The 25,379-nt window shown below is 40.2% G+C and overlaps 1 protein-coding gene across 7 annotated transcripts in view; it reads right to left on the reverse strand.

Moving 5' to 3' along the window:
* The window catches only part of RAPGEF2 (Rap guanine nucleotide exchange factor 2), a 301,620-nt gene that overhangs the window by 71,417 nt on the left and 204,824 nt on the right, over positions 1-25,379 (reverse strand). For 5 of the 7 annotated variants that reach the window (XM_061584376.1, XM_061584372.1, XM_061584373.1 and 2 more), the window contains 4 exons: positions 25,133-25,231; positions 24,607-24,738; positions 2,803-2,980; positions 1,175-1,311 (listed from right to left, as the gene is read on the reverse strand). In XM_061584376.1, coding sequence (XP_061440360.1) covers positions 1,175-1,311; positions 2,803-2,980; positions 24,607-24,738; positions 25,133-25,231 — 546 coding nt within the window. The remainder of the gene's footprint in view (positions 1-1,174; positions 1,312-2,802; positions 2,981-24,606; positions 24,739-25,132; positions 25,232-25,379) is intronic. The other 2 variants (XM_061584375.1, XM_061584374.1) reach the window with 1 other exon arrangement.

The raw sequence follows: 25,379 nt of genomic DNA on the forward strand, positions 1-25,379 counted from the left end.
TTACATCTCCAGATCTGCCCTCCATGCTGAAAATGCTCCCGCACTGCAATTAGGCTGCATGTAAACTAATTTCAGCAGGGCAAGGGGAATGGGATCCTGGGGGAGCCAGGGAGTCAACGGAAAGCTTTTTTCAAGCCTAATTGTTTTGATTGGGGGAGGGGTTGTTTCCTGGAGACTGCAACTGGTGAAGGAAAGTTAACACATGCTTCCCTAGCTGCACTCTACAGGATGATCCCCCTCCCCCAAAAAAAGGTTAGGTTTGGAAAAAAGTACAAACACTTTTTCCAAGCCTAATTGCTTGCAGGGGGGAGAGTATGTGTGCATGTGCATTGTTGTGTATGCACGGTTGCTGTGTGTGTGATGCCCATGATAGTTTTCCTAGCTTACAAATGTGTCCACAGGCACACAAAGGTTGGCATCCCTGTGTTAAGCCACACACCACATTCACATGCGTACATGTGCATACATGCATAAAGATATACAGCCCACTCTCCCTGCTCCTCAGCCAATCTATGCCCATCAGCAGAGAAGAGATTTTTCTCCCTTTCACAGCACCGAGCTGGGGGGAGAGAAACCTTTCCTCTGAACCCAGCATTATGCTGGGGAGAAAGATACACCAGACCCCTGCTGACGTGGCCTCCCTTTCCACATGTACACCACCATTGTCAGAAGAGAGCACTTTGGATACAGGAAGGAGCACTCCTTCCTGTTCCCTATGTGATCCGACTTGCTTACAATGGCAGGGTGAAAGAGGCAGAAGAAACACCACCACAGAATTTGCCAGTGAATGCACATCTTGTCAGAGGACTGGTGGGCTACTGCCAATGGCTTAGCGGCCATGACCCTGTCTGTGGGCTGCAGGATTGCCACCACTGGTATAGAACAAGAAATGGCTGGAAAACCCTGGTATAATTAAACACATCCTTTCTAAAGCCCGGTTATTTGTGGTATAACACTCAAATGATGCATTCATATTTGAATGAGGAAAGGCAGCTTCTTAAACACATATAAAGAGCAATGCATCAGTCTTACTGAAATGTCAAAGCTGTAACCAAACTATGTGAAGAATATTCTGTTCAGTACAAAATTAGTTTATTGACCAATATTTCTTTAGGTCTCAATAAAGAAATTTCCTATCTGTTAGGGAGTCTCAAGGTGTTATGCATCTACTTACCTCTTCTCCGTCGTTTAGAACTATGGTCCCTGCCCTTTCTACGACTGCAAATACCATCACAGCACAGAGTTCTCTCCTCACTGACATTGTCATATTAGCAAAAGCTGGTAACTGATGCATGAATTCCAGGAGTTGCTCTAAAGGAGAATGAATTCATTGAGTAAAACATGTATGAGCAACAACTTGATAATATTTCAGGAAAATGCCCTGGGATTCAAAAACATGTATTATTCAATAATGTGTTGTGTGCTGTATTTTCATTTTTTTCTTCTAGTTTAACAAGTGATAAATCATACTACATTTTGTAACCAATATGCAAACACAGTAAAACAGAAAGATGCCTCACCCATTGACTGAACTACTTCAAAGAATAATATTCTCATTTCATTAAACTTTTTTAATGTTGTGTAAAAATTCACAAGAAGAATTTCAAGGATCCATAAAACGAAAGTGAATCAACAGGCACAAGCAGCACAGCTGGCAAGATGAGAACCCACTGCAGAATCTTCTCTTTGTGGTCCACTTGCTGCTACAGTCTTAAGATTCAGCTTAGTCTTATCCTAGCATTTTACAGTTGTTGTAAGATGCTTCTCTTCTGTCATATTTATTTTATTTATTTCCAACATATTAACCCATCTTTCCAATAAGAAAGCCAATGAGAATGCTTAAGGTGGCTAACTGTATTACAAATAACTACCTCTGAAGAGATTAAATGTGCTAGATTTTGGCTACTGGTATGTGACATGTCATTGTACTGTATGTAAACTGCCTTGGAATTTCTTTGAAATGAAAGATGACTTACAAATAATGTTAATACAACTATCTAACTAAAACGTTCTCAGTTTTATGCAGTTTTATTGTCTTGTTATTCTAACTTCTGATAATTCAGGCAGGACAAAGAAGTTTAAATTAGATCATAACTCACCATTTTTGGGCCAGGTGCTCTTTTTAAGCAAAATTAAAAAGGGACTAATCAAATTATCAAAAATTAAATGCTGTCAACTGAGCTTAAAAGTGACGTTCTATTGCTTTATCACTGTAAAACTATCACAGCAAGAATGAATTTGAAAACAAGACACAGTACCCAGGAAACCAACACTGTGATTTTGATTCTTTTAAAGCAGGAATGGGGAACTTGTACTCCAACAACATCTGAAAGGTCGCAACACCTACTATCACTGACTATTGGTCATACTGGCTGAGGCTGATGGAAGTTGGAGTTCAATAGCATTTAGAGGGCCATAGGTTCTCCATCCCTACTTAAAAGTATTCCACATATGCTGCAATGTCTGATTAATTATAGCATTCTCATCTATTCTTTTGCTGAAGCAATCTGGTTTCCTTAAACAATACAACATTCTTACTTCAGCAGAAAAGGGGAAATTAATATTGTTTCATTTTAAATCTGTACTTTTAAATCTTGAGATATCTGCCATGTTTCTATATGTCTCAGGCATTTTATAGTTTCCTTTCATTTATTTTGTTTAAAAACTTTTTTTGTTGAAGCTTTATTTAGTGAACTATTTATTTTGGAAAAGGAAACACACCATAAAGAAATTGCAAATGACACTAACAGCAAAAACATAAAAATAAAAGTAATAATTTCCCTCTTTTCCATGGCAACTTACCAATATCGTCATCCGTCCTGTCTATTGGGTCTTTCTCCAGGCAATCTCTAACAATATCCCTGCTCATTAGAGGATCAGAAGCCCTCTCAATATCCTCTTCATCATCATCATCCTCAGAATCCACTGCTGTCTCTGGTAACCCACTCAGATCCATATCTCCAGCTTCACTCTCTGTGGCCTGAAATGTTCATTAAAGATCGAGAACAAAACATTCAGAAGCTTCTTATAACATGTAAATGAAGTGAGTTTAATATTCATTCCATGAAAGATCCAAGGTTCAGCTTTTCTATTAACTGTGTATATTTACAAAAAGATAAAATAAAATGAGGGTCATATATAATAGGAATGTACTCTGTTTTTAAAGTAGCCACACCTAGCACATACTTATATTGGGAGCAAGATGAAAGGAATCACAATATCTGGAAGAGTGCTACTTAATCCCCATGTTCAAACTCTGATGAGGTTTCATTTAAAATACATGAACTAGTCAAAATATGGCAGAACATATACTATATTATATGTTATGATGACACCTATATGTTATGTTAACAATTTGTACATAACACTGACATCAGTTAATCACTCCATTTAACAGTTAACTCAGCTGATTAGTGCCACCAAGACTTCAGCCAAAACAGAGCCATCAAGAAACAAGGGGGTTGTTCCAGCTTGCTTTGGGAAACTCCATGTTCTGCAGCAGTGCAATCACTATTTAACAAAAGATACCTAAGAGGACAACACACAAACCCTAAAAATGCTCAGTAAGAACTTGGCATACTTAGTAGCCACAGAATGATGTTTGCTGGGGAGGGCATGGATGAAATCATGAACAGAAAAACTCCATGCTGCAACATCTTGATGGAGGTCACACTTACGGCTGCCAGGTTCAGGGCCTGAGACTGATCCTGTATCTTTAAGAGAAGAGAAAGTCAGCCAAGTGCAGGTCTTCTGTATCTTTAAAAGTTGTGCAGGGGGTACGGAGAATTCCACCTTGTGTTTTTCCCATTACGGTGCTGCAAGAACACTTGCACTTAGCTGACTTCCTCTTCTCCTAAAGATACAGGATCAGTCTCAGGCCCTGAGCCTGGCAACCGTAGTCACACTTGTATTATAAAATCACATATACCAAGTCTATCAGATATGAGAGCTAAATTACAGACACTGTGCCTGTACCACAGAGGAATTATAGCATTTTCCAAGCCTAATTTGTCATAGATCATATGGAAATGGAAAAACGCAGCCAACACATAGCTTAAAGTCATTAATAGGAATCAAGAGGCAAATACATTTTAATGTTTCAATTCTAAGACCATATATTTAATAAATCCCAAACATATTCACCTGCCATATCAAATAAACCTGTTTTTTTCCTCAGGACTGGATTTAATGCATAGCAGCTACTAAACGTCAACTATTATGAATTTAAGGAGATGGCAACTCTATTGAGAATGTTCTGTAAACCATTGCTTTCCAAACTGATGCTTACTAAACTTGGAGCAAAAATACTAAAGGTCAAATAGTAGTACAAAAGGTCAAGTATCATTTTTTTAAGTTAACTGGTTTATAGGTTGCACACACCACTTTCCACACTACATTTAAAGGCACTAATTCATTAACCACCCAAATATGCTGTGCTGATTTTGAGCTCAATAATAGTGGCCAGGTCAGATTTGTACATCTAGCTTAGCATTATGTACTCTGACTAGCAACAACTCTCCAGGGTATCAAGTATCTCTGATTAAAAGCTGGTTTTAGCAGAAAAGCTGAAGTCTGTGAACCTGATTTGGTATCATGTCTGATTTGGTATAAGGGCACTTTCTAGGTTTCTTCAGTGGCAGCTTATTTGCCAATCTCACACAAAAAATAATATCTGCATACATAGAACTTCTTAAAGAATCAGAAGCAGCATGCTTCTGCAAGCAAGGTGCTGAGGAATAACAGCCGGAGAAGGCTACTGCACTCGTGCCCTGTGTGTGAATTTCCCATAGGCATTGGGGAGGGCTGCTGTGGGTAACAGAAAGCTGTACTAGATAGCCTTTTGGTTTTATTCAACACAATTCTCCTTAAATTCTTATGGATCATGAGAAACAATGAAATGCAACAGAAATACTCGTCAGGATGGATCCTAATTGAAGAGAAATATCCAAAAATGAAATGAAGCAACAAGGCTATGTGATATAGTGTATTTTCCAGCGACGAACCAGTACACATGCCTTTGCTACCTAAACTACTGCAGTGTAGTGGTTAGAGTCAGAGTTGCACCTGGGAGACCATGGTTCAAATCCCAACTCAACCATGAAACTCACTTTAGGTAACCTACCATTTCTCAGTCTAAATGACCTCACAGTATTTTTGTGAGGATAAAATGGGGAGGTGGAGAACCATGTTTGCTTCCTCCAGCTCCTTGGAGGAAAGGTGGGATATAAATTTAATAATAAATAAAAAATAGTTATCAGCCATTGCTCTGTTTCAAGGAGTTCATCAGAATCAGCTTTTGCTGTATTTCTGGACTAGTGCAGTTAATGTAGACAACTTCAAGTAATAAGAGTATTGCAAAATAAGCTGTCTGGGTCAAGTACTGGGCTGGAAGAAATAAAGTGTGAGCCATTTATTGAACATCTAGGCACATAGTAAATTTATATGCTAAACTGGAGAATTGCTTACATCAAGCTTAGCTGAATATTGTGAATGCTGCAGGTTGATCAACCAAGTTTTTTTTTAGGATGGATTATTATACTTAATCAACTGAAGGACAAATCAAAAGCGAATTTCTCCTTCCTAATGCCTCCAGATAGTGGCCAGGTTATTTGGAGGCAATGTGTGTGACAGCTGATAATGTGGTTAGGCCAGATAATGTGGCAATGTGCAGTAACATTTTACGAAAACCATATGAAGCATAATTATTCAAAAGTGGATCATGGCAGCCTCTGCATACAGACCACAATTTTTCAAACTGACACAGTAACATCCATTTATTATTTTATAAACAAAATATGTGGCAACAGGTATATTTATGAACAAAGATGGTTAGTGCTAGTTCAATTACTGGTGGCCTTCTTACTTATTTACGTTGTATTATCAGCAGAATTACAAAACTTGTAGTTATTTTTCCAAAATAGCAACGGACGTTGATTCAAGTCTTTAAGAAATTATTTTGATATTCCACCTGTGCATCATGCAACACCTTCAGCAAACCAATGTTGCTATCAGCCCCACATCCTTTATGACCAGTTAATCTGCTAGGCGCCATGGTGTGATGGAGACAAAATGGATTTTTTCTATATTCACAAATATAAAAATAGATTTATATAATAAAATCACAAGGAACTAAAAGAATTAAGCAAAAGGCCACAGGCCTTGGGATCACAGGAAAAGCAAATTCAGCTTGAAGTTCACAGCTCATGAGAAGCGGGTAGGCCTGGATGTATGATTAACTTTTAAGAACATAAGAACATAAGAACATAAGAAGAGCCTGCTGGATCAGGCCAGTGGCCCATCTAGTCCAGCATCCTGTTCTCACAGTGGCCTACCAGGTGCCTGGGGGAAGCCCGCAAGCAGGACCCGAGTGCAAGAACACTCTCCCCTCCTGAGGCTTCCGGCAACTGGTTTTCAGAAGCATGCTGCATTCTGACTGGGGTGGCAGAGCACAGCCATCATGGCTAGTAGCCATTGATAGCCCTGTCCTCCATGAATTTGTCTAATCTTCTTTTAAAGCCATCCAAGCTGGTGGCCATTACTGCATCTTGTGGGAGCAAATTCCATACTTTAACTATGCGCTGAGTAAAGAAGTACTTCCTTTTGTCTGTCCTGAATCTTCCAACATTCAGCTTCTTTGAATGTCCACGAATTCTAGTATTATGAGAGAGGGAGAAGAACTTTTCTCTATCCACTTTCTCAATGCCATGCATAATTTTATACACTTCTATCATGTCTCCTCTGACCCGCCTTTTCTCTAAACTAAAAAGCCCCAAATGCTGCAACCTTTCCTCGTAAGGGAGTCGCTCCATCCCCTTGATCATTCTGGTTGCCCTCTTCTGAACCTTTTCCAACTCTAGAATATCCTTTCTGAGATGAGGCGACCAGAACTGTACACAGTATTCCAAATGCGGCCGCACCATAGATTTATACAATGGCATTATGATATTGGCTGTTTTATTTTCAATACCTTTCCTAATTATTGCTAGCATGGAATTTGCCTTTTTCACAGCTGCCGCACACTGGGTCGACATTTTCATCGTGCTGTCCACCACAACCCCGAGGTCTCTCTCCTGGTCGGTCACCGCCAGTTCAGACCCCATGAGCGTATATGTGAAATTAAGATTTTTTGCTCCAATATGCGTAATTTTACACTTGTTTATATTGAATTGCATTTGCCATTTTTCCACCCATTCACTCAGTTTGGAGAGATCTTTTTGGAGCTCTTCGCAATCCCTTTTTGTTTTAACAACCCTGAACAATTTAGTGTCGTCAGCAAACTTGGCCACTTCACTGCTCACTCCTAATTCTAGGTCATTAATGAACAAGTTGAAAAGTACAGGTCCCAATACCGATCCTTGAGGGACTCCACTTTCTACAGCCCTCCATTGGGAGAACTGTCCGTTTATTCCTACTCTCTGCTTTCTGCTTCTTAACCAATTCCTTATCCACAAGAGGACCTCTCCTCTTATTCCATGACTGCTAAGCTTCCTCAGAAGCCTTTGGTGAGGTACCTTGTCAAACGCTTTTTGAAAGTCTAAGTACACTATGTCCACTGGATCACCTCTATCTATATGCTTGTTGACACTCTCAAAGAATTCTAATAGGTTACTGAGACAGGACTTTCCCTTGCAGAAGCCATGCTGGCTCTGCTTCAGCAAGGCTTGTTCTTCTATGTGCTTAGTTAATCTAGCTTTAATCATACTTTCTACCAGTTTTCCAGGGACAGAAGTTAAGCTAACTGGCCTGTAATTTCCGGGATCCCCTCTGGATCCCTTTTTGAAGATTGGCATTACATTTGCCACTTTCCAGTCCTCAGGCACGGAGGAGGACCCGAGGGACAAGTTACGTATTTTAGTTAGCAGATCAGCAATTTCACCTTTGAGTTCTTTGAGAACTCTCGGGTGGATGCCATCCGGGCCCGGTGATTTGTCAGTTTTTATATTGTCCATTAAGCTTAGAACTTCCTCTCTCGTTACCACTATTTGTCTTAGTTCCTCAGAATCCCTTCCTGCAAATGTTAGTTCAGGTTCAGGGATCTGCCCTATATCTTCCACTGTGAAGACAGATGCAAAGAATTCATTTAGCTTCTCTGCAATCTCCTTATCGTTCTTTAGTACACCTTTGACTCCCTTATCATCCAAGGGTCCAATTGTCTCCCTAGATGGTCTCCTGCTTTGAATGTATTTATAGAATTTTTTGTTGTTGGTTTTTATGTTCTTAGCAATGTGCTCCTCAAATTCTTTTTTAGCATCCCTTATTGTCTTCTTGCATTTCTTTTGCCAGAGTTTGTGTTCTTTTTTATTTTCTTCACTTGGACAAGACTTCCATTTTCTGAAGGAAGATTTTTTGCCTCTAAGAGCTTCCTTGACTTTGCTCGTTAACCATGCTGGCATCTTCTTGGCCCTGGCGGTACCTTTTCTGATCTGCGGTATGCACTCCAGTTGAGCTTCTAATATAGTGTTTTTAAACAACTTCCAAGCATTTTCCAGTGATGTGACCCTCTGGACTTTGTTTTTCAGCTTTCTTTTTACCAATCCCCTCATTTTTGTGAAGTTTCCTCTTTTGAAGTCAAATGTGACCGTGTTGGATTTTCATGGCAATTGGCCAGTTACATGTATGTTTAATTTAATAGCACTGTGGTCACTGCTCCCAATCGGTTCAACAACACTTACATCTCGCACCAGGTCCCGGTCCCCACTGAGGATTAAGTCCAGGGTTGCCGTCCCTCTGGTCGGTTCCATGACCAACTGATCTAGGGAATAGTCATTTAGAATATCTAGAAACTTTGCTTCTTTGTCATGACTGCAACACATATGCAGCCAGTCTATGTCCGGGTAGTTGAAGTCACCCATTACTACCACATTTCCTAGTTTGGATGCTTCCTCAATTTCATATCTCATCTCAAGGTCTCCCTGAGCATTTTGATCAGGGGGACGATAGATCGTTCCCAGTATTAAGTCCCTCCTGGAGCACGGTATCACCACCCACAACGATTCTGTGGAGGAGTCTGCCTCTTTTGGGGTTTCCAGCTTGCTGGATTCAATGCCTTCTTTCACGTATAGAGCGACTCCGCCACCAATACGTCCTTCCCTGTCCTTCCGATATAGTTTATATCCAGGGATAACCGTATCCCACTGGTTTTCTCCATTCCACCAGGTCTCGGTTATGCTCACTATATCAATGCTCTTCTCTAAGACCAAGCACTCCAGTTCTCCCATCTTGGTTCGGAGGCTCCTAGCATTAGCGTACAGGCACTTGTAAGCAGTGTCTCTCTTCAAGTGTCTTTGGCACTTGTGGTTAGGCCTGTGGTAATTTTGCTCTTCTGAACTGATATCCTGTGCCCCTGCTCTCACAATGCCTACTTCTAGGCCTACCCCTTTTAAAATTTCATCATTTCTTTGGTTTTTATCCCAGGGGGGAGGTTTATTCCGAACCGGACCTTTCTCAGCTTCTGTCGGGTCTCTCCCCTCAGTCAGTTTAAAAGCTGCTCTGCCACCTTTTTAATTTTAAGTGCCAGCAGTCTGGTTCCATTCTGGTTCAAGTGGAGCCCGTCCCTTTTGTACAGGCCCGGCTTGTCCCAAAATGTTCCCCAGTGCCTAACAAATCCAAACCCTTCCACCCGACACCATCGTCTCATCCACGCATTGAGACTGCGAAGCTGGGCCTGTCTGGCTGGTCCTACGCGTGGAACTGGTAGCATTTCAGAGAAAGCCACCTTGGAGGTCCTGGCTTTCAGCATCCTACCTAGCAACCTAAATTTTGCTTCCAGGACCTCACGGCTGCATTTCCCCATGTCGTTGGTGCCAACGTGCACCACGACCACTGACTCCTTCCCAGCACTGTCTACCAAACTATCTAAACGACGGGCGATATCCGCAACCTTCGCACCAGGCAGGCAAAACACCTTGCAGTCTGCACGCCCATCACACACCCCACTGTCTATGTTCCTAATGATCGAATCACCCACTACAAGGATCCCTCCAGCCCCTGGAGATATATCCTCGGCACGAGAGGATAGCTGCTCATCCCCCAAGGAATGGGTCCCTTCTAAGGGATCGTTTCCCTCTTCCTCAGCTGGATGCTCTCCTTCCCCGAGACCATCGTTCTCCATGATAGCAGGAGAGCTATCATCGTTGGAGTGGGACACAGCTATAACGTCCCTGAAGGCCTCCTCCACACACCTCTCTGCCTCTCTCAGCTTTTCCAGGTCCGCCACCTTGGCCTCAAGGAAATGAAGTCGTTCCCGGAGAGCCAGGAGCTCATTGCACCGAGAGCACACCCACGACTTCTGTCCAACAGGCAGATAGTCGTACATGCTGCAGGCGGTGCAAAACACTGGAAAGCCCCCACACCCCTGCTGGCTTCTTACCTGCATAGTTTTGTTTAAGGTTTATTACGTCAATGGGTTGGAGACTGCGGTTTAGTTGAGGTCAGGGAACAGACAGGCAGAGTGGGGGGCCCTGGCCTCCTCGCCCTGCTGCCGAACTCGCTCTGCTGCTTAACTCGCCTTGACGCTTTGTCAGCTGGGGCCTTGACGCTTCATCAGCTGGGGCTCCCTCTAGCTCGTGGAGCAGGCTCCCTCACTAGGGTGCTCTGACTTTATATGTGTGGCTGGTTCCTCCCAGCTACTGCTGCCAGCCAATGATGTGTTACTTGAGGCTGATGGCTATCAGCTGGGGCTTAACTCTTTAGTATTTTCTCAGGCTTCCTTCCTTCCTGAGCGAGGGGCGGGGCTGTTTAAGCTTTTGGCTGCTTTTAATCTAATCAAGGGGCTGCGCCTTCCAGGCAAGTCTTTTGTGTTTGTTGTTTTCCCACCTAGAACAGCCTGACCTTTCTTTAACCTAGGGAAACAGAGCTTGTGGTTGTGTTTCAGGAAGGCTGAAGCTGCCCTTTTTAGCAAGGACTGAGCTGACTCTCTCCCTGTATGTATCGGTGGAGTTTCCTTTTCCCCCTTCTCTCTGACTGGAATTTAGCCTTGTTTACAGTGTCCCCTGAAGCTTTCCTGCTAGGGTGGTGTTGAAAACTAGCTTTCTATGGGGTTCCTTCTCCTAGGATCTGTCTCCTAAGATATAGGTTCTTTCAGGATTTGGCTCCTAGCTCAGGGTGACCTTGGGCTGCCCTTATTACTTATTGCTCTGAGCTGTTTTACTTCAATTAAATAATGGAATAAATGGGAGCTACTTACCCTCTTTTCGCTCTGCTGCTTAACTCGCCTTGACGCTTTGTCAGCTGGGGCCTTGACGCTTCGTCAGCTGGGGCTCCCTCTAGCTCGTGGAGCAGGCTCCCTCGCTAGGGTGCTCTGACTTTATATGTGTGGCTGGTTCCTCCCAGCTACTGCTGCCAGCCAATGATGTGTTACTTGAGGCTGATGGCTATCAGCTGGGGCTTAACTCTTTAGTATTCTCTCATTCTTTGATTAATGACCATATTGTTTTAAGCAAAAGAAGCATAATCTTTGATTGATGTATTTTGAATTGTATGATCCTGAGAATGGAATTTTAGATAACAATTACATATATCTATCCTTGATTTGTAGGGCGAGAATGCCAACCAGTGGAAATATTTCATAACGCTCCCAGAGTAGGAACAAGAGGAACTTTAAGCTTAGCATGCATTTTAAAATAACTTGGTAAGTTGCTTTCTCACTTTTGATAAATAAGATACGGGTTTTGAGTGGATATTCATGGTAAATAGATATTTTGAGGTGGCTTGCCTTGTCAGTTTCTCTGGGGCTGAGGCGCTGATAGGCAAGTATCACCTAGCGCCTCCCCTGACTGTGTGGGCCTCAGAATGCAGACCAGTGTGTTAAATATAATCCCCTCTTTTAAGCTATGTATTTTATAAAGTTAAGAATGGAGTTTCTGAAGAAATATAGGAATAAAAACCTTAGAGCAGGCTAACAAAACACCCTAAATTAGCCAATCTCAAGCTGGCATCATGGTATTGCTAAAGGAACATGTTGTAATGTCCTGAGTTGTTCCTGGCCAGCTTGGCTGATCAGGAGCCATGATGGAATGGATTGTATGGTACATACTGGCCTCAGAATGGCCAAAACATTAGTAACGTAAGACAGGAGAATAGTGGTAACCTAGGTCAAATAGACAGTGCGATAGATTAGAGATATCAATCTAAGACAACAAGACGATGGGAGGTATCTGCAAAATTATGAATATACATGTACTTGTTTTAATAAAAAATTATCTGATTGGTTGGAAACATTGCAAGAGGGAAGAACTGTTATATGTGGGAAGAAACATATGTGATTGATAAACTAATGTCACATGTGTATTCAATACTGTATAAAAGATCTGTGCAGACTATGCCTCATTGCAGTCCTCGTCAGACTTTCTGGAAGGCTGACCCTGCATATGCTTGTAAAGAATAAAGGCCCACCTTTTTGCTTTAAGCCTGTGTCATAAATTACTTAAAGGACCCCCAGCAAAGATCCCATAGGAGAGAAAAATTTCTCCATCAGGTGCACTGGTGAGTTGACATCTCTGATGTTCAACAAAAAGTCTAAATCATGAGATTTGATGGCAGGAGGTTGTGGGGGTAGATACAATTTACTTCTGCTTATTGGATATTCTCAATCAGATAACTGCTGTCAATATTTATGAAGAAAATCTCCAACATTAAGGCCCAGGAATTTGTTAAGGACGTTAAAGTTCGATACTATAGGATTCTAAGAAAAAGTCTGAATGCTACACAATACTACTGCTTGCAGGACAAAGAGCAAACTACTTACTATGACCCTGTAAAACATTAACAAGCAAAATAGTACATATTACAATGTGTACAAAATACACATTTCAATAACTAACAGGAATATTTAAACAGGAATATTTTCAGATTATTACCAAAAGCATCTCAAGATTCAGTTTCATGATTTATTCAAATCAAAAGGACATCTACAAATATATTTTCATTGCAAACAGCTGCTCTTAAACCTGCACTATGAAATACCTAATATGCAGCAAATATAGGAAACATTTAATTGAGCATACATCATCATAAATAAGGCTTGCAGCTTTTTCACTTCATAACCAAATATAAGGTAAACAATTACTTCTGGATGCAATTTGTTCATGCCTCCAAAGAAAAGCACACAAACATCTGAAACCACACTAACAAAATCCACAATGTAGTCAGTAATATTAAAGTTTATATCATTTACAATTTTTAAGAGAGGAAGATTAATGTATATAGGCAATATATAACCATTTTGAAAAAGAAGGTTACATAAGCAGTAACAGACTGAAAACCACAAGTATCTCTTATATTCCAAAATTCATTTTCCAATTCATTTATTTTTGTCTGTTATAATATGTTAAATACCAGATGATAGACAGTAATTTTTATTAGTGCTTTTTCAAGTCAATAAAGTAACATGCTTATCTTCTTTCCAACTTATAAATAAAGTAATATGGAACAATGTGAACACAGAAAGTTTTCTCTAGTACAGCACTATAGAACAAAACATGCATTTTAATTTCTATTTATCACGTCATAAATAAACAACTACCAAGGCTGATCAGCTGTAGTACGCAATCAGCTGTAGCGTGGGGAGCTCATGCGCTCCAGCTGATAGCTGTAGCGGGGTGCCAAAAAGCAGGGCCCTACTGTATAACCATAATTCTAGTTCTCACAAAAGCTTTACTGTTCCCTCATGACACCGTTGCTGCCCTTTCCTTTGAAATCACTTTCTCCCACATACCTCCCACTGAAAGCTACAGTGGTGGCATTGGCCTTCTCATTCCCAAATTCTGTCAGTTCCTGCTCCTGTCCACCTCGCATTCACTGCTTCTGAATGTTTGAAATTCATTCTACAAGAATCTACTCCACTTTGCATCTCTGTATTTCTATCCTGTATCATCTCCTGGCCCTCTCAACATTCATCTCAGACTTTGGCAGGTTCTGTATCTTCCTTCTATAATTTCAACTTTCACATTATCTTTGTGATACAGCTCCTCCCATCCCTCATTTCTTCTATGTTTACTTTTGAACCGATTCTGTGACATACTACTTTGGGCATTCTCTTGTTCTTATTTTCACTTGGAAATGCTCTGTTCCCGTTATAGAATTTCCTCAATCTGATCATCACAATCTCTCCTTCAGCACTGCAAGACACAGTCCACTTTCCACATACTGCTCTTCTTGTTCCCTTTGTCACCTGCAGTTAAGGACTTCAGGGCTTTCTTGGAAACATTGCCTACTTCTCTGTCACTTCTTCCTACCTCTTATGCTCTTCAGGAGTTAACTACAATTTATCAACCAATTCTAGATTTGTTTGCCCCGGGTCGCCCAACTATTCATTAATTACCCCAGCCCTTAGCCAACATCCTTGATGAGGGTCAAATGACACATTATGATAATACAGCCACGATAGCCAGCATGGATTTTTCACATTCCACAATGTGAAATTGAAAATACCCCCATGCCATTCTGATGCTTCCCATAAGCTCATTTCAAAACAAAACCTTACAAAACTTATAGTCCTGAACTCAGAAACGCTTGCTTAACAACCCTCTCAATTTTCATGGCAATACACAAAACAGTCAGAGAGAATAGAGAGTTCAAAGTCTAAAAAGAGCGGGGGGAACCCAGAGCCCTTTTGGACTTGTTTCTCTCAGAGCTCTCATAATCTGTTGAAATTCATTAAAAATCAGCCATGTTCACAGAGTACCTGTAATCCTGTTAATGACCTAGCCACATATGCTGACCTTCATCTTCTGCAGTTTAAAAGTTAAAAAAATGCCTGGCTGAATTTTTATTGATTTAACAAAATTTGGATGGAACCCTATGATAACGTCGGGCATGCTCAATAAGAACCAACTGTCAGTGTTCTAAAAGCCAGACTCACAGCTGCTTGGCTTGCCTAATCAGGGGGCCACACCCCCACCAGACTTTGATTTTACTTGAGACAGTCATGGCTTCCCCAAAAGAATCCTGGGAAGTATAGTTTGTGAAGGGTGCTGAGAGGAGATTCCGATTCCACTGAGAGAGCTCCAGCAGCCAGACTGGTTTAACAGTCAGCCACTCTGACTGAAGGTCTGTGAGGAGAACAGGGCGTCTCCTAGCAACTCTCAGCACCCTTCACTAACTACACTTCCCAGGATTCTTTGAGAGAAGCCATGACTGTCCAAAGTGAACTAAAGGCCTAGTGTGGATGTGGCCAGGGAAAGCTTTGGTTTAAATTTGGGTGGGAGACAACATGTGCCTGCTGTAGAATAAAAAGGTGGGGGGAAATGCTGAAAAGCAATGATACTGTTCACAATATTTTCCTTTTGGAAAGGAAAGGGTCTTCCCTTCTGCCCAGTGCCCACCCACCCAATCTCCCCCCCTCCCCTGGGTCAGTGTTGGACTAGGACCTGGGAGACCAGGGTTCGAATCCCCACACAGCCATTAAGCTCACTGGGTGACCTTGGGCCAGTCACTGCCTCTCAGCCTCAGAGGAAGGCAATGGTAAAACTACCTCTGAATACCATTTACCATGAAAACCCTATTTAAAGGGTTGCCATTAGTCCAGTCGACTTGAAGGCAGTCCATTTCCAAACTTGATTGCACAAAAATAAATCCCATTGAACTGAAAAAGTATACAAATGATCAAACCCACCTTCTCCTCCCTCCTATCCCCTCCCCTCCCCCTTCCTTTGCCCCTCCTTACCCATCCCCATCACCTTCCAATCCCCTCCTCCCTCATGGTCAGTTTTACCTATATTAAGCATGATTGCACGGAAGTAAATACCACTGAACTCTATAAGCATGCAAATGATCAAACCTGCCCTCCCCTCCCTTTGCCCCCCTACTATATGCTTCTTCCCTTTCCCCCTCCCCAGATTTCTAGGATGAATAATGAGGGAAATAAGATTTTCTAGTTTAGATTCTTTGTAGAAACATTAATAACACAGGAAAGAAGCAAAGCAAGAAGAACACCAACAAACATACAAAAATATAATTCTCCATCTTTGGAGATGGCAGGTGTTGCCACCACTTACCATATGCTCAGAGGCACATGTTAACAAATTCTTCCAAGCTACACAGGAAGTGGATTGGACTCTGAAAGACCAACCCAAATGGTGTTTGCATTTTGACAAATTTGTAGGGCAGTCCAATATCTCAAAGAGGAGGTCAGGTCTCCTGCTCCCCTGGTGCATTCACTATAGCTGCCCAATTTCGCTGCTTTTTCAAGTTTGATAGAAATATCTGTGGGCTATAGGTATGTTCTTAAACTGCATGGTTTTTCGCCTATTAGTGAATAAATAGATAGCCTAGTGATATGTGTTCATTTTAAAAACTTTAATAGCTGCTGCCAGGTGGGGTATAATACAGTTGGGTCTCGTGTATAAGAAGGGGGTTAAAACTTTCCTCCTGCATTGTGGTTCTGACAAACATTGCACCCCAGCTTGCTGTTTTGCACAGGAAGGAAGCTGCCACTGACATCAGATAGCTGCTTTGGGAAGGGGCAATTTTTACCAATACCAAAATGCAGGTGCAAATAGTTAATCCACCTCATACAGCCTGTCCCTGATTTACTTATTTATCTGAGTTTCTGTCTAGTCCTTCTGATGCATATGCGTCACTGAGGGCAGCCGACAATAATTAAAACCATAGTATCATGAAAATACATCATATAAAAAACTTGCTACTTCTTTCCAGCTCTTCTCCCTCCCAAAACTCCTTCAACCCTTTCCACTTCCTCTTAAGATGACTACTATGTTGTCCTCATCTAACCCTTCCCCTTAATCTTAACTCCTGGTTCCCATATTTCCCCACAATTATCTCTCCACATAGTCAACTTCTCCCCTTCCTATGGTGTTCCCCTACTGCATTTAAATATCCCACTCTCTTTCACATTCTTAGAAAGGGTAATGAGTACCTGACCTTCACCTTTTGCCTTCAAGCCTCTGGACTGTGCTACTTCTCTGCCTTTAATTTCTCTCTATTCTACCTTTTGAACTGAAGCTACCCTCATCAAAATCACTCCTCATTGCCAAATCCAAAAGGCCTCTAGTCTGTTTTATTCTCATTGATGTCTCTATTGCATCTGATAAGGTTCATTACTTTTTTCTGCTTTATTCCTTTTATGTCCTTAGTTTCTATGGATCTGTTCTTAGCAGGTTTGCTTCCTATCAGTCTAATTGCTCATTCAATGTTTTCATAGGGAAAGTTTTTCCCACTGAAGCTCCACAGGGATTTATTCTCAGCCTGCTATTTTTTCTCAATATACTGTCTCTTGGTGACCTGGGCGGTATAAAAATTGAATAAAATAAAATAAATAAATAAATAATTAAATCTCATGCCTTTCAGTATACACTGATGACACCAACTTCTATCTCTGTGCCCAAGAACTTTCCTCTCACATCTGATCCTTCATCTCCAACTACTTGTTGATTTTTCAGTTTTATGTTTCATTGTTGTCTCAATACAGCAGAGGCTGAATTTTCCTTCTAAGTCTTACTGTCGTATATTTTTCTTATCTATTGATAAGGTCATTTATCCACTTGTTGATCAAGCTTTATCTTTTATCCTTCCATTTCATTTTATACAATATGTCAAGATATGTTGCTTCTGTCAACATTATGAAAGTAGTCCCTCTGCCTTTTGTCAGACAGTTTGGTTCATACTCTAATCAAACCCACACCTGTAATTACCACACTGTGTTCCTCTGGTTTGCTGTTGTCACATTTGGCACTCTCTCATCTCTATCCTGAATTCTCCTGCCTAAATAATTCATTTCACAGACCATATAATGTTGTTCTTCTTGTTATGTGCTTCCAAGTCGATTACGACTTATGGCGACCCTATGAATCTGACCTACAAGAGCATCTGTCACAAACCACCCTGTTCAGATCCTTCAAGTTCAGGTCTGTGGCTTCCTTCATGGAATCAATCCATCTCTTGTTTGGCCTTCCTCTTTTTCTACTCCCTTCTGTTTTTCCCAGCATTATTGTCTTTTCTAGTGAATCATGTCTTCTCATGATGTGTCCAAAGTATTATCATTTTAGCTTCTAGTGACAGTTCTGGTTTAATTTGTTCTAACACCCAATTATTTGTCTTTGTCGCAGTCCATGGTATGCGCAAAGCTCTCCTCCAACACCACATTTCAAATGAGTTGATTTTTCTCTCATCCACTTTTTTCACTGTCCAATTTTCACATTCATACATAAGAGATCAGGAACACCATGGTCTGAATGATCCTGACTTTAGTATTACATCTTTGCATTTGAGGACCTTTTCTAGTTCTCTCATAGCTGCTCTCCCCAGTCATAGCCTTCTTCTGATTTCTTGACTATTGTCTCCATTTTGGTTAATGACTGTGCCAAGGTATTGATAATCCTTGACAAGTTCAATGTCCTCATTGTCAACTTTAAAGTGACATAAATCTTCTGTTGTCATTACTTTAGTCTTCTTGACATTCAGCTGCAGTCCTGCTTTTGTGTTTTCCTCTTAAACTTTCACCAGCATTTGTCTCAAATCATTACTGGTTTCTGCTAGTAGTATGGTATTGTCTGCCTATCTTAAATTGATATTTCTCCCTCCAATTTTCACACCTCCTTCATCTTGGTCCATTCCGCTTTCCGTAAGATATGTTCTGCGTATAAACAAGTAGGGTAATAAAATAAACCCGTCTCACAACCTTTCCAACTGGAAACCAATTGGTTTCTCCATATTCTGTCCTTACAATAGCCTCTTGTCCCGAGTATAGGTTGCACATCAGGACAATCAGATGCTGTGGCACCCCCATTGTTTTAAAGCATTCCATAGCTTTAATGCGTTCCAAAGTTTTTCATTATCCAACGTATGTTTGCAATATGATCTCTGGTGCCTCTTCCCTTTCTAAATCCAACTTGGACATCTAGCATTTCTTGCTCCATATATGGTAAGAACCTTTGTTGCGGAATCTTGAGCATTACTTTACTTGCATGGGATATTAAGGCAATCGTTCAATAATTACTGCATTCCCTGGGGTCCCCTTTCTTTGGAATTGGAATATATTTAACGCTTCCAGTCTGTGGGCCATTTTTTAATTTTCCATATTTGTTGACAATTTTTTGTCAAAATTTGGACAGATTCAGCCTCAGTAGCTTGTAGCAACTCTATTGGTATGCCATCTGTTCCTGGTGATTTGTCTCTTCCAAGTATTTTAAGAGCAGCTTTCACCACACATTCTAAAATTTCTGGTTCTTCATCATATGGTTCCTCCGTGAATGAATCTGTCATCCTGGCATCTCTTTTATAGCCTTCTTCAGTGTGTTGCTTCCATCTTCCTTTATTTCATCTTGGTCAGCCAGTGTGTTCCCCTGTTGATTATTCAGCATCCCTACTCTTAAAGGGGTTTAAATGCCCCTTTCATTTCTCTAATCTTTTGGAATAGGGCTCTTATTCCACCTTTTTTGTTGTCTTCTTCTGTTTCTATACAATAACTATTGTAATAGTTCTCTTTGTCCTTACGTACTAGTCACTGTATTGTTGCATTTAGGGTTCTGACTGTGTTTCTATCTCCTTTTGCTTTTACTTTCCTTCTTTCTTTAACCATTTTAAGAGTTTCTTCAGTCATCCACTGAGGTCTTTCTCTCTTTTTAACTAGAGGTATTTTTTGCATTCTTTCCTGATCATGTCTCTGACTTCACTCCATAGTTCTTCTGGTTCTCTGTCAACTAAGTTTAAAGCCTCAAATCTGTTCCTTATTTGATCTTTATATTCTTGTGGGATGTTATTTAAATTGTATTTTGGCATTATGATTGCTTTGTTCTTCTTCTTTAGCTTTACTCTGATTTTCGATACAACCAGTTCATGATCTGTACCACAGTATGGAACTTCATCATCTTCTGCTACCAATTATATAATCAAATTGATTTCTATATTGATCATTTGATGATGTCCATGTGTATAGTCATCTTTTTGGTTGCTCAAAAAATGTGTTTGCAAGAAACAAATTATTGGCTTCACAGAATTCAGTGTCTTTTACCTGCTTCATTTCTGTCTCCTAAGCCCCATTTTCCCCAATTCCTAGTTCTTTTCTGTTCCCTATGTTTGCATTCCAATCCCCCATGATTATCAGCACATCTTGTTTTGGTGTGACTAAGATGCATCCAAACTCGGAGAAAGGCAATGGTAAACCACCTCTGAATACCCCTTACCACAAAACCCCTATGAACAGAGTATCCAAAATGCAACGTGAGATAGTGCTGGAAGATGAGACCCCCAGGTCAGAAGACACTCACCGAGCTACTGGGGAAGAACAAAGGACAAGTACGAGGAGCGCTGTGACTAATGACGCAGCTGGGTCAAAGCCGAAAGGAAGCCCAGAGGCTGATGTGCACAGATGCGAAAGGAGAGTCCGGAGTTGTACGACGTGCACAATAGGGACATGGAATGCGAGAAGCATGAACCAGGGAAAGTTAGAAATTGTCAAGCAAGAAATGGAACGTATCAACATTGCCATACTTGGTGTGAATGAATTAAAATGGATGGGCATAGGACGTTTTCAATCAGGCAATTACAAAATATTTTCTGCAGGAAATGAGAAATTAAAAAGAAATGGGGTTGCTTTAATAGTGAGAACTGATGTAGTAAAAGCAATTAGGAGCTAAAATGCAAGGTCTGAACGTGTGATATCCATGAGATTAAACAGGAACCTATTCACATAACCATCATCCAAGTCTACGCTCCAATGGCAAATGCAGAAGAAGAGGAATTGGAGAGATTTTACGTAGAAGTACAAGAAGAAATTGATCACACCATATAATGACCCTCCTTAAATGTCTATACTGGCTTCCTGTCCAATCCCATTCACAGCAACACACTCTGACTTTTGAAACTCTTCAGAATCTTGCCCCCTTTATCTGTCTGCTCTCAAATCCCAATACACCTCACCGCATGACCTTCAGTCCTCTAACTTCCTCATCCATTCATATATCTTCTGTTCCCATAAATGACTATCTTTGCTCCTTCGCTGTCTCTTAAAGTCTGGAACTCCATTCCAGAAACCTCTGCCTTCCCTATAATTCCCTTCTAAAAACCCACCTGTTCCAGAAAGCCATTTAGCCCTCATTTCTGATAAAACTAGCAAGTATTGGCAAGTAAAACAATGTATATTCTTCCCCTTTTGCTCTTGTCTTAATCAACTATCTCACCTCCTCTGCTGCTTCCGCTGTGTTGCATTTTAGATGGTCAGTTCTTCAAGGTAGAGACCTGTATTTTGTTTTTATCATGTAAAGCGCTGTACACATTAATGACACAACATAAATGAAACCGCTTAGGAATTTACAGAATAAGGATACATGATCCAATCTAGTTATGAAATCTTGAAGATCAAAGACCTAGGAGCAAAATCCAGAAGTACAACCTGATGGGATGAAGATTCAGCATTCAGGACCACTTATTCTACAAGAAGACTCCAAATGTACAAGTATTAGATAACACTGACTTTCTTTATATCTCAAGATTGTTTATTCTCTTCCTAGTTAAGATTCTCAACTAAGTTTGTAATTTTAGATGGTTCACTACATCACAAGAGACAGACTGAGCAAATGCCTACTTGTTCAATTCACTTGTAATTCAGTGCTTAATAATGTCAGCCAGATGGAAGGAGTCCCTAAAGGAAATAAGTTAAGCCACAGGCCTGTTATAAACCAGCAAACCACAGTTGCACCCCGGTTTGCAAATAAACATGTTCTGTGGTTGCAGTAGTTCCCTGTGCTAACATCCAGACTGACTATCTTGAAAAATCAGTGCTATTTTGTGATACTCACAGGATACTGCCAATAACTGGAAACATTAAATCAACTCTTTTTTATGAATTAATATGGGTTTATTTATTATGTCACTTACAAGATCTTCTGGATTTAGTTCAGCTTATATATCAATAGGCAGGTTATGACAGTTGATTATTGCTTTGGTTTGTTTTATTTAGTTATTTTACCTTCAAAATCTCAACAAAAACTAAAATAATTTTTAAGCTGCTTAATTTTTAAAATCATCAAAAAGGTTAGAATATTGTGGAGAAATTGTCATAGTGGATGAAGAATTTTGTTGTTGCTTTCAAGGTGGCCAAGGGGCATTTGTGAGTGTCCTTTCACTCATTCTACAAATCATCTCTTTAATTGTCTGCATTCTCTAGCTTTTCCAGGGTGCTTGACTTTCCTGAAAAACCCAAAGCTGGATTCTCCTACAAACACAGAAAGACAAGCAAGCAGCCTCCTGTGCACCTGACGGCTGTTAATTGTTATGTTTTTAAGTGAAGCCTTTTTACTTTTAAAGAAATCAGTGGTGAAAGACATTAAAGAGTAAAAGGAAGGACTTCCATTAAAAACAAAATCAGCAAGTGCACCAATTTCAGTCATTCAAAGCCAGCCTCCTTGTTTTCCTACACTTCAATTAAAGCACAGTGGAATATGTTTTGAGACAACTCCTCCCATGGATCAAGGATCACAGTCATGCAGAGTGGTGATAAATACTTAAGGTAAAGAAAAGTGCACACTCTCCCATGACCACCTTGAAACAATAAAGTAAGCTGTCAACACTGCACTTACCAACATTCTGAAGAAATCTGAAAGTGCCCAGAGAATGAAGGTGAAAAATAAAAGCCTCTTTCACAGAAGATCTTTTGAAAAACTGGAGGACAGATTTTGCTCCAGTGTCTGCAATTTCTGATAAGAAATTAAGGTTGTAGTCCAATACATGTCTACTCAGAAGTAAGCTCCATTGGGTTCAATGGGACTCCCAGGTAAGTGTGTATTGGATTACAGCCTAAGACAGGTATCTGAAGAATGATGTGACAGTGAATTTATTCACTGTTTCATTTTAAAGTTCATCAGTGAAAAATATTGGCCATAAAAATACAGTACAGTATTATGCTCTTAGGAATCCCATTTGCTTCATACTCTAGGTAACTTCATTTGGGCTAGTTTCCTGTTGCTGGGATTTAGCTAGTGTAGGTCAGTTTTGATCTGACAGTATATTTAGGACAGATCATCTTCATATGAATGAAATATTCACAGGAAATCAAGCTTACCACCTCACAATTATCTGTTCAACTGAGTTGACTAGCCCAAACTGGCCCAAAGATTTTCTAAGTTTTAAACAAATCCTCAGATCACTCAAAGTGCCCCATAGTCAAAGTATGCCCACTTCCCTACATTATAGCTTTTCTAGAAGATTAGAGATAACAGTCTTCATACAAACACATCAACTACGTTCAGCTTGAACATAACCACATATACCAATCAGGACAAAAGCAGAGATGTTGAAAAAGAACTGCAAACAACACGTTTATAATCTGAGCCTTACCTTCTCACAGTATTCATTTTATTGTGAAACGATAAGCCCCATGTGTGAGCTCTTACAACCTACTTCTGTTCTGAAGCAGGCATAATATTTTCAACCTATGTTCCACATATTTTTCTTAGGCATTTCTTAATACACTATTAAAACATAATCACAGCATAACTCACAGGTGGACCCCCTAAGACACCTGGTTCTTCATGGCTACATTTAGGACTCTGAAACTGTTATAAACCTTATTTCTAAATCTGCTAGTTATTTTCCACTACCTTACATACTAGAAACAGAGGAAGCTGCCTTATACAAACTCAGATCATTGGTCTATCTAGCTCACTATTTTCTATGCTGATTTGCAGTGGCTCTCCAGGGTTTCAGACAAAAGTCCCAGTCTTACTAAGAGGTTCCAGAACTGAATCTAGGATCATTGACATCCAAAGCATGTGCTCTACAACTGCAATATAGCCTTTATATAATTGCACAGAGAAAGGCTTGCCTTGTGTCCACACTGAAATCTTTTCAGTGCAGGGTGGGCCCTTTCTAATCTCCCACACTTTTTACTTTTGAGTTTTAATAATTTATCCTGCTGTTTCTAATTGTTGGTTTTTATCAGTTGATTCATGTTTGATCTTGTACCAATTTTGTTATCTTATTACAAACTGCCCATTGGAACCATTTGGTCAAAGGGCACTAGATATTGAGCTATAAGAACCGATACTACCCTTTGATCTTATAAATAAATAAACCAACAAAAAAGAAACAAATGAACAAATAATGAAGTGTTAGTTGTAAAATAAGGCTAGTAATTTAATGTACTGGCACACTGATTGCCAAGTTCAAAAATTTAAATATTTTTGTAAGAAACAAGTCCTCTCTATGACATCTGGATAGTCTATCGTCCATTTAAATGGATGGCAACCCATTGTGAAATTGTTATGACTGCACTGAAATTACAAAGCATGATCTTCCCATCATCTTCATATTATCCAAATTTCTGCCAAATGAGTAATTACACAAAGTAAACAAGGTCTTCCTCCATTAAACAAGTAGGAAAGTGTGTGTAAAAATCAGTAGGATTACAAAATGGCATTTGCCTCCCAAGATTCTGCTGGCATTTGCAAACAAATTGGTTTCAAATGGGTCTATTTTCAAAAGGAAAATAAAATACATGGACACATAATAGGGAAAGGAGATGGACTGGGGTAGATATTAGTTTCTGCAGACTATGAAACTATCTGCTCCAATTTAACCAAATGCCCCCAGTCTGTATTTTAAAATACAGGTTTTTACCCTTAGGTTAATTGTAACTGTTCACTATCATACCTGGTAGATATCAGACAGACTGCTGCTTCCAGAGTCACTAGTGATACTACATCCTGAATGACTAGATGAAACGTGGGTCACCTGTGGGTGCAGACTGTCAGTGAGATGCAGTTTTGTGAAATCTGCAGGAAGCTGTAGAGAGAAACAGAAAAGACATAATTAAAATGTGTAACGGGGTGTACATTTCATAAACATTTAAAGGATTAATAGTACACAACTCTTTACCAATACTAAAGACATACAAAATTTAGTAAGGAAACCCTTATGGACAGAGGGTTGAGGGATAATGCTTGAGTTAAGGAACTACGCTGCCAATCTCCTTGGTGCTTCAAATGTATATTTTGTAAATATGTGACAAACATAAAAATTACTAAGGCTGTTGCTTTAAATGTAAGAATGTAATATGCATTGCTAAAAACAAACCCTTCAGTGTGCATTTACTCATGAGTAATTCCCACTGGAATCACGTGTCTCAAAAGAAATTAGTGGAGTTACCATGATTGTATTTAGGATGGCAGCCACTGACCTTTGTGAGAGGAACACCTGTTAATGCTTGAAAAGAAGAGTACTGTGCAAAGCAAGTTTGAAGGGACAATGCTGAAGTTATGTTTCTAGCTTTTCTGATCTAGATTTTAAAAAAACGATTATAAGAAAGAAAATAAGCTTTTGACTTATGAGTCACAAATACAAAACCATAGCCATTCATCATGCAACATGTCAATGATGGAGACTGTGTTAGCTCTGGAATTTCTCTAAACTGACAAAAATTCACA

Source organism: Rhineura floridana, chromosome 9 (genome assembly GCF_030035675.1).
Source record: "Rhineura floridana isolate rRhiFlo1 chromosome 9, rRhiFlo1.hap2, whole genome shotgun sequence".
Taxonomy (NCBI): Eukaryota; Metazoa; Chordata; class Lepidosauria; order Squamata; family Rhineuridae; genus Rhineura; species Rhineura floridana.